The sequence below is a fragment of the Vollenhovia emeryi genome, unplaced genomic scaffold (genome assembly GCF_000949405.1).
Source record: "Vollenhovia emeryi isolate VEMERY1.0 unplaced genomic scaffold, V.emery_V1.0 DF939120.1, whole genome shotgun sequence".
Classification (NCBI taxonomy): Eukaryota; Metazoa; Arthropoda; class Insecta; order Hymenoptera; family Formicidae; genus Vollenhovia; species Vollenhovia emeryi.
The window spans coordinates 3,551,155-3,567,287 of NW_011967246.1; the positions used below are offsets into that span (position 1 = coordinate 3,551,155).

General features: G+C 41.4%; 1 protein-coding gene across 2 annotated transcripts; it reads right to left on the reverse strand.

Annotated features, from left to right (window-relative positions):
- Window positions 1-2,350: 2,350 nt before the first annotated feature.
- LOC105570654 (protein yellow-like) lies at window positions 2,351-14,564 on the reverse strand. Of its 2 annotated transcripts, none has more exons than XM_012028043.1 (6): window positions 13,794-14,564; window positions 6,138-6,415; window positions 5,321-5,733; window positions 4,811-4,988; window positions 3,966-4,177; window positions 2,351-3,417 (listed from the first exon to the last, which is right to left on the reverse strand). In XM_012028043.1, exons 2-6 carry the CDS (start codon window positions 6,409-6,411, stop codon window positions 3,061-3,063), a joined length of 1,434 nt encoding a protein of 477 aa, XP_011883433.1. In that variant the 5' UTR covers window positions 6,412-6,415; window positions 13,794-14,564; the 3' UTR covers window positions 2,351-3,060. The 2 variants fall into 2 exon arrangements, with proteins under 2 accessions (XP_011883433.1, XP_011883432.1); XM_012028042.1 differs by lacking the exon at window positions 13,794-14,564 and adding an exon at window positions 11,027-11,282.
- Window positions 14,565-16,133: the final 1,569 nt, after the last annotated feature.

A 16,133-nucleotide genomic window follows, 5' to 3' on the forward strand; every position in this document is an offset into this window, starting at 1 on the left:
GCACACACTTTGCATTGCAGTGTAGTCCCCGCTTAAGGCTCCTGGGTGCTTACCGCGGCCATTTCGAAATCGTGACGTCAGAAGCGAGAAATGACACGTAGAAAAATCGGTGCATATTTAAGTAAACAGATATTTGGGTGAAAACACACGACAAATCGTTTCAGAATACTTGTAAAATTGGCCGATAACTATCCTTTTCTCTTGACAGTTAACCAAAAGTCGTAAAACAAAGCCTAAACATGTGGCAAAAACATGCCATTAACTAAAACTTTCTGTGAGAAAAATAATGTTGAATGATCGGGACTTGCAATTTCTATTCCACCCGAAAAATTCATTACGTTCATGATTCTTATTTCTACCGTTCTTATGCCTACCGCTACAGCTCTGGCGCCACCTTCAACGTGAAGTTCTCGGTTCAAGGACTGGGAGCCTTAGGCTGATGGCAGACAACTATCCGTAAGCGCTTAAGACTGACGTAGCCGTAAACTTAAGGTAAGGTAGAGAAAAACATAAGCCGTAAGGAACACGTGTTCCACGGCTTACGTTTTTCTCTGCCTTACCTTAAGTCTACGACTACGTCAGTCTTAAGCGCTTACGGATAGTTGTCTGCCATCAGCCTTAGGAGATCATCTTTAGGTACTCCGTAGCCAATAAAATGTTCCATACAGCATATCTTTACATAAATTCAAGTCGGTCTTGAATATATGACCCGACTATGAATACCGGTCTAAGAATAGACTGCGCGTTCCCTACTTCAACCGTGTGAAAACATGCACAAACTTTAGGACGAGATAGCTGGTGTTGATCTTCATCCATATCTTCATCTTTGTCTAGTGAAGTAGTGAGGGTAACAGAAGAGTAGGGGAATGATAGGGGTTAAAGGATAAGTGTTACGGCGACGACGATGACAACGGCGGTCATCAGTGGTTTTGCGTGCCCCAGCAAGCGACGGAAGTTCAGACAGCGGCGGGACCTAGGCCGCGGCTGAGAAACGTGGACGAGGTCGTGTCGTCAACAACTCTGTCCATTCTGTCAAGCACAGTAGCCATATTGAATTTTTGCCCCATTCCAGATATTGATAGACAGATATTGTACACTTCTGCAGCCAAAATGCCAAGTCTACGTATGAATACAGATCTTAAAACGAGAATCGACGACGTGTATCTATGTTAAATACACGCTTAATATACTCATGTAAATCAAACAGTTCTACAACACTCGATCAATTCACCAATTATTGCGTAATAAAACGGTAATTTAATGTTATATCAATCAATGTTATTATAATTAATATTATTAATTTAATATTATTATGTAAAATTATTTAGTTCATGTGGTATTATGTGATATAAATCAAAGTTTATTTTTAATAAAATTATTATTTGTACACTGAGAAAAATATCCGATCACAAATATAATATAATCGGATAATCCAATTACATAATAACAAACGGACATATCCGATGGAAAGTATAATCGGTTTTTCGATCAAATTTCATCGGTAACTGCATTTTCATCGCACATAATACACAATTTAATCGGAAAAATTAACCATCAGAAACACTATTTCATTGGTTTATCCGATGGAAATTTTTTTCAGTGTACTGTGAAATGTAATATTATCTGCAAAAGAATATACGATTCCTCTAAAGAAGTTGTTCACCGCCGCTGAAATTGTCGGACTGCCAACCGAGCGCTGCAGGGAAGATAATGCGCATCGCGATTCGCTCTCGCGCGATTTATATTCAAGTACAAATGCCGGCGTGTACAGATGCAGCGGGTCGACGACCACGCGATGCATGCGCACCAGGTGCGTAAATATGCGTGCGATGACTTTGCGCGACTTATCTCGATCATCATGCTCGGCACGTCACCGGCCGATCTTCTCCGGGAAAAATTCTCGGGATCCTCGCAGATGTCGTCGCGCAGCAGGGATTACCTTCGTGCCTTCGTCTCTTTTCTTTTGCGGCAAAATTTTGCGATTTCAACGCGTTTCTGGCAATCGGAAAGCTGTTTCCACGTTGTGCAACGCAATATTCTTGCCGTCATCGCGCGAGCATCCGGATGCTCCACGCGTGACCAGCCGCATGGGGATCTCGTAAAAATCAAGGTGAAGTGGTGAAGTAAACATGATACGCGATACATCATGTGATAAAATAGAATCTGTGGAGGGTGTCACAATATCCATTTCTAGCAAAAAAGAAGAATTCGCTGATAAAATAAATCGAGTTCACGAAGATATTGCAATTCTTAGTAATCAAAACACGACGGAGTGTGGTAGATGTAAAATCCAGCTGTAATAGCATTTCGTTGAAAATAAGGAAGCTAAAGAAATCATCGCTTGGGGATATTTCTTTTTTCTCATGATAATATATTATTTTACATCTGACACGTAAATGTAATGGCAGTTTTAGCGCGAGTAGATAACAATACTCGACGAAAGACAGAAACGTTTTCCTCGAGAGGTAAACTAGGAAACGAACGTCTTATCAGAAAACACTTGTACTGTGCACGAGAAAGCCAACTATTATCGTAATTTACTAGGTCGCAACCTAAACGATTTGTACCAATTCTGTGCGTATCTTTTTACTGCAATATAAACTGTTCTAAAAGTACATAAATATTTATAGTAATAAAATAGAAATATTATAATTATAGGATTATATAATTAAGATGATTACTAATACGCTGTATCTCTCGGACTTTTAAAAGATCGGCTTAAGTGAAGCAATTGGATGATAAATAAGTTTCCGCGCCAATAGGATCAATAGCTCTAATTATGCAACCGTCGTTAAATAAATATCCAAATGTTTGCAACGATAGTTCTCGATAAAACTTGGTTCGGTCAATTCAGTTACTTCACCTCGTTGAAGATTATTCTAAATTACGGAAATCATTTTATGAAGGAAATAATCAAACGGCTATTCCATGTTTCTTTCTTCTTCTCCCTTATCCTTTCGCCCTTTCTATTTCTATCTACATTTGCCTTTAATTTTACTCTTATCTTATCTTTAATTCTACTATTTCAATTCTCGTGTCCAAATTTTTCATAGTCACTCTTCAAACGAAAGCTTTGCTCAAGCATACCAACAACATCATGGTCGCGACCTCTGTTTTTACGGAACCTGCAGAGTTTTCGATTCTGGGCGTTAAGTTCATCGTGTGATCTTTGTGATCAATGTGATTCATATGATCCATGTGATCCATGTGATCCATGTGGTCCATGTGGTCTCTGTGATCGTACATCATCGTCGTGGAGTAAGTCGGAGACGACGTCGATCTGCAAACCGTGCCCATGATGAGTTCCTCGGTCGATCCCGTAAGAATTCTAAAGTTATAGTCCTGCAGGTCCAATTGCGAGTACATGAAGACGGGCAGTCTGTCGGAGAGGATCCACAGGTTGCCGTTCCGATCGACCTGTCGAGATAGAAACGAGGTATAACAATCACAAATGGATACTAAAGTCAAGACAAAAATGAAGAAAAACGTCATATTAATAAAATTGAAGTGCTCCGTCAAAGATGCTTCATTTAGTTCTGATTTTACAAACAACGCAAGGAGTGAGAATGACATTTGGCATATAATAGTTGGCCTCGTGCACAGTGTTTTCTGATAAGACGTTCGTTCCCTAATTCGTTTGTCTCTCAAGGAAGACGTTTATGTCTTTCGTCGAGTATTGTTATCTACTCAAGCTACATTAACTGCCATTACATATAATTATTTCCAGTTTTAACTGGACTCTGCCTTTCTACTTTCCTCTTAAAACTATGCGAGGTATTTAGTTGTAATGAAACGCAAAATTTTTCTATCGCGGTTGCTTTGGCAACTCATGATGCGTAACGATGACATGTGTAGAATCTATTAAAGTTCGCGGTGTACATAAGTAAGTTTAGTTAACGCAATACTAATAATTTATTATTGGCGATTGAGTAAGGATCATCGGAGTTTCACAGATTCGCGATTACCTTGAGATCATTGGGGAAAATCATGGTGACGTTATCCTGGTAGACGTAGCCCTGTTGCTGCACGGTGAATTTATTCTGCGGTCTCCAGCATGCGATTGTGTTTAGATTCGTCAGTGCGTAAAAGAGAATTCCGGTCTTCGGATCCAGGAAGCTGACGCTGCTCTGGCCGTTGGGCCCGCGCGAGCCCAGCGTTTGGAAGTCGTGGGACGTTTCTACGACACACGCATGAAATGAGGTTTCGCCAAACGCCTCACGTAAAACATTCGTCCTTCGGACGACGTATATGACATCCCACGCACACCATATCTTCTTTCTCTTTTCTTTTAAGCGATAGGTTCTTTGATATTCTTTAAATCGACCACGTCCTCGAAATGCTGATTTTCGAATAATAGATGTTCAATGACATCCTTACTTATTAAAATAATAAAGTTAATTTCACTTTTCCTCAGAGTCAATTAAATTCCAACAAATTTTGCGAATTTGATTTAAATTTTAATTCGTACGGCCCGCTTTCACCAAACGTCGCGTAACTTTCATCCGAGTTTAATTCACATTTGTCTCTTTCCAAAGTAACCGTTGGGAAGCGACAAAGGACAAATTAAGCTAAGCTTAAAGTTAAACAACGTTGGTGAAACCGAGCCTAGGACATTCGACTTTGTGTGTCATTTAACGGGACCGAATCTGGGACTCTACCACTGTTAATCATCCGGGTTCACGCAGAACCATGTGTCATCCCAGTAGGTGATAACACGTAAAATAAAGCAAGAAGCTTATCGATAGATAAAGAACTGGGTTTGTTCTGCCTCTCTTCCCAAGCGTGTGACGTTTAAAAGAAAACAACATACCCGCCGCACTGGCACGCTGAGAATCGCGCAACAATCTCGTACTGACGGAAAATTCCATGCCGCTGGAGAGTGGATGGTAATACATGGTACTGTACCCGTCACCAGTCGGCGCAAGAGCCATCCCGAACAGGCCGTCATTCCATTGGAACGATATCCCCGACACCTTGAATTCTCCGCCCTGAGAAAAACGGTGCGCCACTCGCTATGATATTTCGTTCGGACGAGACCCAGTATTTATCTCGGCTTATCAACGATTCCCGCCCATTGTACATCAAAGAGTACTCTCAATGAATGAATCGTATATCAAAATAATAAATTCACTTTAAACCTAATTACATATCAAATTAACAAATTTACACGATCAGCGATTGAAGATTGTGTGACACATTCCATAATTTTGTTGTGTCGCAAAATTAGTGACTATTCATGCGCGATCGTTAGCTTTTGCGTTAACCGGTCGGAAAGAAATGAACCGAAAGACGAACGCGCGCATTGCTCAACTCCACCGACCATCGGATCCGGATGGAAGGAATGATGCTTGACGAGCCAGGACTTGTGGAGGCTCCAGGAGTAGACGACGAGACCCGGGCCGCCCAGGTCACCCAGGTAGCCGTACGAATCCTCGCACGAATAATCCTCGACGGCGATGTTGGCGAACAGGGAATCGGCAGTCCTCTGGTCGGACGGTATCACGTATTTGCGCAGCATACGATCGCTGGTCAGGTCGTAGACTATCAACGCCGGCGGCGCCTGTTGCTCTGGGTTGCCCAGAATGTCCGTCAGTCCCGTGTCCAGGATCCAGAGCCGGTTGCAACGATCGGCGCGCACACGAAACGTCGAGACGATCTCCGGCACGCCGGCGGCGCCGTATTGATGGGCCTCCCAGGAAGGATACGGAATCAGGGGTGGCGATTCGCGCGTGTCTGAAAGCCAATGAGCTCTGATACCGGCGACGCCAACATCCGGAGAACAAAGGTAACAGATCGAATTGTCGATCAAGTCCCGCTTGGTTTTCCTCTCGATTGAAAACGGCCTACTTTGCGGGATTCTCCCGTGCAAAATTATTTCCGGTAATCAACAGTTGCAGCAGTCAACGGGAAAATCTATTTGACAGACATCGGAAAGTCGAGAGGGTGCAACCGGGAGTATTTAAATCTGTTTATATCCACGGGAAAAAACATTTAATATGAAATCGCTGTGCCGAATCGCTTGAATATTTGTTTATGTCGTAAAAATATAAATAGATAAATTATGAAAAATATTTCTTGGCAAATGAATGCCTCTCAGGCTTTTGGCGAGCAATTGTTCCGAGGATGAGACTAATCACCGTTGAGCCTGATGTAATTAAGACTGGCGGCGACCCCCTGTCTCCATCTCGGCACCGTGATGAAGAGCCGATCACCGGCCACCTCCAAACCCAAGGGTAGATTGTCCTCCTGCTTGTAATCCGGGAAGACCCTCTTAACGTCGTTGCTCGGCCACTCGTAATCGATCTGCTTCCATCGGTAGGCGACCCGCATCTTGCCGATCGCACCGTCCAACAGGACGATCAGAAACGCGGCTGCGACGATGATCGACGACGCCCGGCACCGCATTGTCATTATTCTGATAAGAACGTCATACGAAATTCATTTCGTTATAAATTTATGGAATGAAGATCTCTCGGCCGTTTCTAGAGAGATTAATATTGCCCGTTTGTTCAAGGTTTCTTTGAATCGAAATTATGACGTTTTTAAATTAAGTTTAATATTGGCTGAATTATAGCGTTCAGTAGATTTTATGTTAATAGAGTAACTTAAGCTCGTGAGTTTCACGAGTTTGTACACGCATCGCTTTGTGTATCGCTTATCATTGACGTCTATTTAGTTAATAGTTTTATACAAGTGTAGATACAAGCATAGAGGAAATTGATTTAAAAAAAGACGGATCGCGAAAGAGATAGATCGCGATTGCATTTCTAGTTTTTCCTTGAAAGCCGATGGCCTTCGCGGTACATAGTTACCGCGACTCGTTAATTAATATACACGCGTGACTAATTGCGAAGTCACGGAAACGAGGTCTATCTATCAACGCCCACGTGTGAAAGACAATCACTCGCGAGGTGAAAATGAATAATAAATAATGAGCAATCAATAATGATGAGTTTAGTATATTTCTTCTGGCTCGTTTATCATACAAAATAAATGCTCAAAGTATAAATAAGCTTGTCAAAATGTTAAATCATTTTCATGTATTTTAATAATCCACGCTATAAATGCTGAAAAAAGACCTTCTGGCTTGCCTCAAAAGTGACAATGCTGACAATAAAATATTACTATCGCATTATATTCTATTCAATTTTCATCATGTTCGAATATTTTACGATACAATGATTTATTTTCGTTTATTCAATTCGCCATTCGCTACTGAGTCGTTCAATGTATCTCCCGTTCAATAAATTATTTATAATATATTTGCGATAGTAATACTTTATTGTCAGCATTGTCACTTTTGAGGCAAGCCAGAAGGTCTTTTTTAGCATTTATAGCGTGGATTATTAAAATACATGAAAATGATTTAACATTTATAATATACTTGAAACTTTATACAATATGTTCATTATTTAAAATATAAATTTTCATGCTATCTGATTTATTCTCTTTCTTCACGCAAGAATATCTTGCTTTATTCTAGCAAGGACAAGCCGCAATCAAAGGAAAATCAACAAAGTAATCCCGCATGCGTCTCACAAATGTCTTGGCTCTTTTATTCCTTTCAATGACGTAACGGTTCGCGGAAACAACGGTACTAGAGTCGACGCTTACAGAAATTGGGCGGTCTCCAAGTTTTCAAGTATATCATGGATGAATACGAAGAAGCATCAAACCGAAACGTGATCGTTGCAGAAATTTATCTGATCGTGAGGCAAATCGTCCAGCCTTTAGCGATCGTTCATCGTCAGATTCTTTAACCAACGAGGTGCTAGCAGGATTTCAATATTAAAGATAAAAAGTAAAATAAACCGCAATAAATTCAGAATCAAGTTTTTCCTCACCAAACATTAATAATTATTTTCGAAAATTAAAAAATTAGCATCGCCTGATGATTCTAGAAGCGTATTTACTAAAATTCCTAAATTTTCTATAAAGAATGATTAGCATCGACAGTTTAATTCAAGAAACATTTACTCTGAGCCGATTTAAACTTTTTTTTAAAAAAAGTCTCGCATTCGTCGAAATGATCTGTAAATAAAATATCCTGGAAATTATAATTTCCACGCAGATATTTTACAAATATCTTTCGGAGACTCAAATGGTTAACTGTATCTCTTGAGTGTCATTGCAAAAAAAAGAAGAAGGACGCAAGAACAATCTAAAAGTGCCAACATGCTATTCGCGAAGAACTGACATTCGCGTTGTATTTGCCATCACCGAGTGATTGCTGGAGGATCGCCGAAGGTTATTGCTGACCCGTTACCGGTTTTCTCATAGGACGTTATTTGCAAGTTTAAATAACGTTACATACTGGGGCTCGTTGAAGCGTATCGTGTGAATTCAATATCGTCGATGAGAAGCGTTTATGTGTTTTTTTACTAGCGACCGAAATCAAAGACCGAGATCGAGAATAAAGATTGATTAGTCAAAACTAAATTAGAATTAGAAATTAACAATAAGAAGTTTAATTGAAAAAATTGAAATTCGCATAGAATATAATATGCCTAATGTTAAATATAACAATATTAGATTATAAACAACACAGATTAATAAATTATCAATCAAGGTAACTGACTCTCTTGATAGAAACATTGCAATTTCTTTAACTTTCCTATTCATTTGCTCTCGAATTGTTTTAATCCCCCGATAACAGTGATACATTTACACGCGGAAGAAATGCTCGCGGTAAAAAAACCCATACACGCATGATGAAGCGGTGAATTTTAATCGAGACGACGCGACGTTACTCGCCGTAACCATGAAAATTCGACGTCCTTTCTCTCCGAGAGGGGAACAAATTTCGTATTAGTGAAACGCAGCACAGAAAGCTCGTCGCGACAGATTTTCTATGTTCAGCAAGCGAACTCGTAACACGGTTAACGGAAACATAGAAAGCAATCGATTTTTCGACCGCTTTACATTCGACCCGCTAAATGATACGGCGAGCGCGCTCTCATGCCCGTTACATATGTTATTTCATACCGGAGAGTTACCCACATACCCAGCATTGTACGCAACGCCATGTAATAAATATGCGTTTATATCTCTGCGTTCCATCTAAAATTTATTTAACTATTCATTCGACCGGATATTTCCAAATGTATCCGATAACGTGTGCATAAACGAACTCACGCGTCGTTAAATCCCGGTTCTTTTATACAATACCACGTTGCATCGAACTGTTCATATTAATCGTTAAATTAATATTCAATTTGTTATATTTATTTAGCGTATTGTTGAATTGTTAGTTTTAATGCCAAATTTAATCCCTTTCTCTCTCTCTCTCTCTCTCTCTCTCTCTCTCTCTCTCTCTCTCTGTTTGTCAATCGACGTTAACGATTACGATTATAATGGTTCGTGCGGCGAGGTATTTTTACCACAATCGCGGTTTGCCCCTCGGATTGTCGCAGATTGTTCCGGCGGAAAAAACAAAACGCACGTATCGAAACGCGGTTTCGCTTCGCTTGAGTTTCGCCTCAAATTGCACGCGCGATTTCTGCCTCGAATAGAAAGTACGACTATGTAGGAGCTAATGGCGCAGCCTTGTAGGGCGAAATGCTCGCGACGAGACGGAACGAAGTTTTCTGTCAAGCCGCGAGAGTTTCCACGAGGAATCGCTGGCCTCGCTGGATCTTATTGGGCAAAAACACTTTCGCGCGATTTTTTTCTTTACCACCGCGCGACCATGCAGGAACTGCATTTCACCCCCGCGGTAGACATTTTATCGCCGACTAAATATATCGCGCCGATCAAACTCGTTTCATTCCTCGAAGGAAACAGAGCCGATCGAAAAGCGACGACAGCTCTATCGAACAGAAGAACGGCAAAGTTCGCGAGTCCGAAAGCCACTCGAATAATTCGTTCGGGAGATATTCGTACCGATATGCGAAATGTCTCGGGGGATGCTCTGCCCTTCTGCACGCAATACTTGATCGCCGGCTCCATTCATTTTTCAAAAATCCGCGCAGACTCGTTCAAAGATCTATTAAAAATAAACTATTGCGTGCGAGAAACAAATTGGAACTTTACACGTGTTCGCAGAAAGACCTCTGCATTCAATAAGTAGCAAAGGTACGCGCGAGTAAAAAGATCAATCCGGATAAAAGGGCTCTGAGTGACTGGACATTTGCGTCAAAATAATTTCATTGTGCAAAGTATAAATTAAGACGTTTCGGTCGCGAAACCGGCTCGTGCTCAGCAGGCGAAAAGCGCAAAATAGCGGGCGGCGATAAGTGAAAGATAATCGGTAAAATCGTAAGGAACATATACTAAAAGCGCGCGAATGGCAAAAGCGCAAAATTAATAAACGCATGTGAGATAAGAGACGCTTTGTTACGACGTTAAAAAGGTCGTGAGCGCGTAGCTCGCGAGCTGTTGAGTACGTAAGTCGTGCGAGACAGAATTCCCATGGCACAGAAGTAGGTTGAAATAAAAAATGTTCGCCGAATGATGTGAAATGGTATGACGTGGCGGATTAGTACAGTTAAAAGGTGACGCGACAAGTGATCTTTCCATTTAACGTTTGATGCCCGTCGCGCCATTTTTGCCGCGACCCGAGAACTTTTTAAATGACCCACGCAATTAAACCGACAGAAAAATATGGCGAACGGCAAGTGATACAATAACAAAACTTAGTGGAGATATTCTCGGACTCTCACGTCAATACGGTGAGATCTGCGCTAATAAAATTGCACATCGTATTTGTAATTATATTAATTCAGTGCGAACCGAGTATTTATTTTATGCAACGGTGTTACGTAATTACAAAGGATATGTATTTTTAGCCGATGCTCTTTAAATTCCGTGCACGCTGTGTGCACAAGCGACTACGAAACATTCCCTTTTAGGCTCATTTTTTAACACTCTTCGGGGACCTCTTGTATTTTTGCAATGCCTCACGTTCGCGGTTTCTTTATGTGTTTCGGTAACTTTTACATTCGTCCGCAGTTCTACATCGATATTCCGGAAGAGATTCACGTGGCACAGAAGGGAGACGCGAGAGTAAGGATTAATAAATATTTACACTTGATCCGCTCGATCCCGGGTGAAAAACTACACTTCGGATCGTTCCTCCGCGAGAGAGAACGACAGGTCGGACCACGCGCACCGGTTAAGCGCGACAAACTGGGAATTCGACGGCGTGGCGGCGTGAATCTGGCCGGTACCGCCGCTCGGTTTTCCTGGGGTATGGTGCGGGCCGTACGGTACCGTTGTAGGATCCGGTCGGCAAACCTGTCGGCCGCGTCGACTCGCCGCGACAAAGAATCGCACGGGGAGAAGAAGAGGGAAGCCTATTAATCGAGTTAACGAGCGGGGACAAGCGGCGATCGCGAAGAAATCTGATCGATAACGCAATCCCGCGGATGACGCGATTGTCACACGGATCCCTCGAGGTCGCGTTCTAGGGTTACCCTCTGGAAATTTCATTGATCCAGTTAACGCGCGAGGACAGCGGGCGAGAGAACGCTCGCAAAAAAGCTTGCCGAAGGATAATGAGATCTCCATGCAACGTGGAACTGTCTTCGGGCTGTCCGAGACATAGATAATATTTCCTTGGCTAGTGAAAAGGAAAGTCCCCCTTAACGTAGTTATTTCGTAAAATCATTTATGAGAATCGTTCCACATTTTTACAGTTTAGTCTTTACATTAAGACTAATTAAAATTGACCGTTTTGAAGTTCTAAAAAAAAATGTTAAAGTTTGCTACGTTACATGAAATATTACGTGTGACACACGTTAAAAATATTATTACACGTGAAATGTTATTTGCATATATTATGTGTTAAAATATTAACATTTGCGTTTGCAAACGCAAGTGATGGTACATTTTTTTTTAAGCTTAACGGTGAGCGAGATCCGTATGAGAAACAAATATGTTATAAAGTAAAATAGAGCGAACAACTGGGAGCAAAATCAAAATTATTGACCGTTCCGTTTCAACAATATAAAGAATTAAAACTGAAAAATAGGAAGAATTATGCAGTAGACATTGAGTGTAGTGTAAGAGATGTTGGCAACAGCGCCTCAAACTATAATCTCTCGAATCTATTTTACATTATGTATTAATCGTAAGTGTATTCTTTAGAACAATATTGCATCAAGATATATCGTTGTAATAATTGAGCGCTGGTGCCTGTCTGAAGGAAACTTTTGAGCATTACTGTCGCGAAACAACTACCTTAAACAGTGACGAAAACGTTCGTAAATCGTCCCTGCCTCTCTTCAGATTATGAACATTTCGATAATTAAATAACTAAATAATAAACGAACATAAAGTATCGTAAAGTCAAGGGTCAGAAGGTACGAGTTATTGTATTCGATGAAAAGTATTTAACTGCGCGGTGAACGTCTCGATTGTACCAAGTCTTTACCAACGCCGTTAAAAGTGTGAAATAAAAATTCGACGTAAATTTAAAAAAATGCCTTTCTCCTAAACATTAGGGATTGTTCGAATGAGAATTATTGGGAAATGACGAGGACGCTTCTGTGAGTAACACGAGATATATCGACGACGTCCTATTTATTACAATTACGTCCAATAATGTAGACCTAGGAGAACGGTGTGCATACATGAAGTAAAACATACGCTACCTTCATTCTTTAACGACGCATAAAGACATAAAAAATAACGTAGACATAACAATGCATCCTCCGTAGATCACGCAACCGTTATTATATACAACTGCATTAAACTAATTACAATTAATCTCAACCGATACCAAGCGCTATACTTTCTCTTCCTGCAGTCACGATCCATTTGCTATTTAATAACAAAGCAAACTCGCCGGTTAAAGTGAGTGAATAAAACGGTGACGGTTTTAATAAAAAAAAAAGTAATAATAAAACGAAAGAAACAACGATAGACCGGCGAACGCGCCTCAGAAAATTCTCCCATTGCCAGTCACAATGCCCGCCGCGCCGTCTTCCCATCCGGGTGAGCGAGTCCGCTGGACGATTATCTAAGCGCACAATGAAGAGAAACATCGTCGCCGTGAGATTAGCGCGTTATTTGCATCCCGATGCGAGAGGCGCGCGAGAACGCGCGGCGAACGAGGATCTGTCCTATCGCTCGTGGCTCGCCTGAGCATTTTTCTAGCCTTTTCAGCATCGCGCAATATCTCCCTGGCACTAGCGTAGCTACTCTCGCGGGAGTGTTACGCGTTTTCGAGGTCGATTGGCGGTGTATTACACCTGGCTTTCACTTTCGTGATTGTCAGTGCCGTACGATCATCGTCGCTCGTCGCCGCCACTCGTGCATGAAACGTTTGGGCCTTCATTACGCCGACAGAAAAAGGGAAAAAAAAAACAGACAAGACTGATTTCAAACTCGAGACAAAAGTCAGTCAATCGTAAAAATTGTAACATCACAAATTAGTCTCGATGGCGTGTTTGCTGGTTCTTGGTCGACTTACATCTTCGCGTCTCGCAATTATCAGCATTGCGTGATAAGTTGTCTTTGCATCGTTTGGCTCTTAGACAAATATATTCGCGGTTTCTCTAAATAAATCTCCGATCTGAAGTTCTAAATTACCGGTTTCCCGTTTCAATCGCCGAAGGAATATATTTAAAACACAATCGACTCGCTTACTGATCATCTCGTATTATATTCGTTACATCGAGCCACAAAATGTGTAAATAATTAGTGATATCCGTCGGCTTCCCCTTGCGTTGGAAAAATTCAATTTTATTCGATTTCTTCTTACGTCGGGTGCAGACGACGGGTCGCTTAAAACAACGCCCGGCACTGCTGATTAGCTCGTCCTGCCGTTCACCGTTGATCGATCGACTCACCTATTCACCTGGCTTCAACCTCCGGTAAATTTTAAGACCTTGCTCTTTCTTTCGCCTAGTTTTCCTTCTCGTCTAATCTTTTCTTTAGCATAGTAATAACGCGATTGAACTTCTTCGATCTCTGAAGCTTGCAATTAAGACGTTGCCCAATTGCTTCTCACGTTTGTGTAGTTTGTTGTCGTTTAAGAAATGTTGTGGAACGTAATTCAATCGGCTCGAGTTTCAACCTGCGAGCTTTCGAAAGTTGGTCGCACAAGTCTTATCAGCAACACCCGGAAGACGTGCCGGCCGCATATTTCAACCGTGCAATTACGGCGTCTAATTCTTTCAGTTGATTAAATAATCCCGATAAAGTCATGCCGCCAGCGAAGCTCGTTTTAAACCGACGACCGGTTCGCCTCTGGATGATAAACATTAATCAAAACGTTCAATCAGCGGAAAAGCAGCTCCTTCCTCCGGCAATCGCGTAATTAATGTTCTCAATGTCGTTGCGTTGCTTAAATTGTAATTACATGTCTTCGCTAAAAGATATCATCGTGTTACAATAAGAAATTCACGAAGGAGATATTTCCCCTGGAAATAAATCGTGAAAATAATTTTTTTCACGTTTTCAATAATTAATTATCCGATTCTTTCCACACGCGCGTTGCAACCGATTTGAGATCATTAATTATTGATAATTAATTATCGATGCTTGTGACTTGGCCTTGTTTCTTTACCCGAAGAATGAATCATATAATTCCAAAAGAAAAAAAGAACAATATGAAATTCATGAAGACATTTTCCGTAGAAATAAATCGTGGAAATAATTTTATAGAATCTTAAATCGATTGCATCGCGCGCGTGGAAAGCATCAATAATTAATTATTGATTCTTTCCACACGCGTTGCCATCGATTTGAGATTAATTATTGATAATTAATTATTGATGCTTGTGACTCGGCCTTGTTTCTTTACCCGAAGAATCGATCATATAATTACCAAAGAAAAAAAAGCCAATATGAAATTCATGAAGATATTTCCCATAGAAACAGATCGTGAAAATAATTTTGTAGAATCTTAAATCGATTGCATCGCGCGTTTTAAAATACGGTCGTACTTTAAAATATGGTCAAAGTTCGATAAGAAAAACAGATTTATCGTTTCTTGTGATATTTACCGGTGGTCTTAAGAAATCTGGAAAGAGCACGATTCCTCTGAAACATATCGCGATGATGAAGTTACAAAGCTAAATATTACATTCTCGCGTTTATCGCGTCTTACAATACGAGCGAACGATCGCGGATGAATGAAAAATAGTCTCGCTCGTACTACACTCCATTCACATTATGCGGATCGTACTATCGCGAACGTCGACCTCGGCGATATTACGAGCGTACATGGGGCTGAAACCGGATGTCCTTTTAACTGCAGGAGAAGGGGTCACCGAATTACATCGCACGCCCCGGCGACACGCGATCGAGCGACCGCTGTTGCGTTTCCGGGGAACAAAGGAAAATTCGCCGGCCTAGATATCGCGGCCGGCAGATCGATGGCACAGGCTTACCTGGCGAAGCCACCTATTGATTCGCAGAAAAGGCAGCATGGCATTTGACTTTCGAACTATGCCATCGGCATTCGCAGGAGTGTCCGCAACTCGCTCTCGCCCGTGGCTGAGCGTCGTTGTATAATCTTCGCCCGCGGCCGAACGTCCCATCGATCGATCAATTTCTGATAGTTTATTCCCAAACCGTCCCTCGGACTAACACTTTACCAACAATGCAGATTACGCAAGACGCGATCTTAAGACGGTTCAAAAGTGAGGTTTCAATCGCGTCAGAATAGAAAGGATACGCGAGACGAATCATATATTTCAGAAACATTAAGTGCTTTGTATGAATTTTTCAGACTTTGTGCTACGTCGTATACCTTGATCCGAAGATTCCTCGAGGTAGTCGTTAAAAAAATGTATTAACATTTCGATTTTAGAGGCTGCATTGCTAATTTAATTTCGGCCAAAATGTCACGGGTCCCCTCTCTGTTCTCACCGATTCAGTTGAGTCCACCGAGACGAGAAGAAATTGCAAAATTATTCACTCGTACCTTGCAATCATCTCGATACGTCTTGTTTACAACATTCATGACTTTTCTGCGCGGATTTCTTCGCGGTTACAATACAACGAAACTTTTCACGCGGAGTAACGTGCGATACACCGCCAATAAGATTAATGCTGGTCGAACGACAGAAATGAAAATCGTCCCGTGAATTTTCGTAATCGCAGAAATTATTTTCCGCCGAGAGAGGAAGGGAAATGAACGCGAAAGCGATGAGAAACCCACGGGCTCATAGAAAGTTACCGGT

Bases quoted from the DNA above. Each gene is read 5' to 3' on its own strand.
- LOC105570654 (XM_012028043.1), bottom strand. From the start codon at position 6,411: ATGACAATGCGGTGCCGGGCGTCGTCGATCATCGTCGCAGCCGCGTTT. The intron at 5,734-6,137 runs GTGATTAGTCTC...ATTGGCTTTCAG, and splicing joins TAATTACATCAGGCTCAACG to ACACGCGCGAATCGCCACCC. The intron at 4,989-5,320 runs GTCGGTGGAGTT...CGTTTTTCTCAG, and splicing joins CCTTCCATCCGGATCCGATG to GGCGGAGAATTCAAGGTGTC.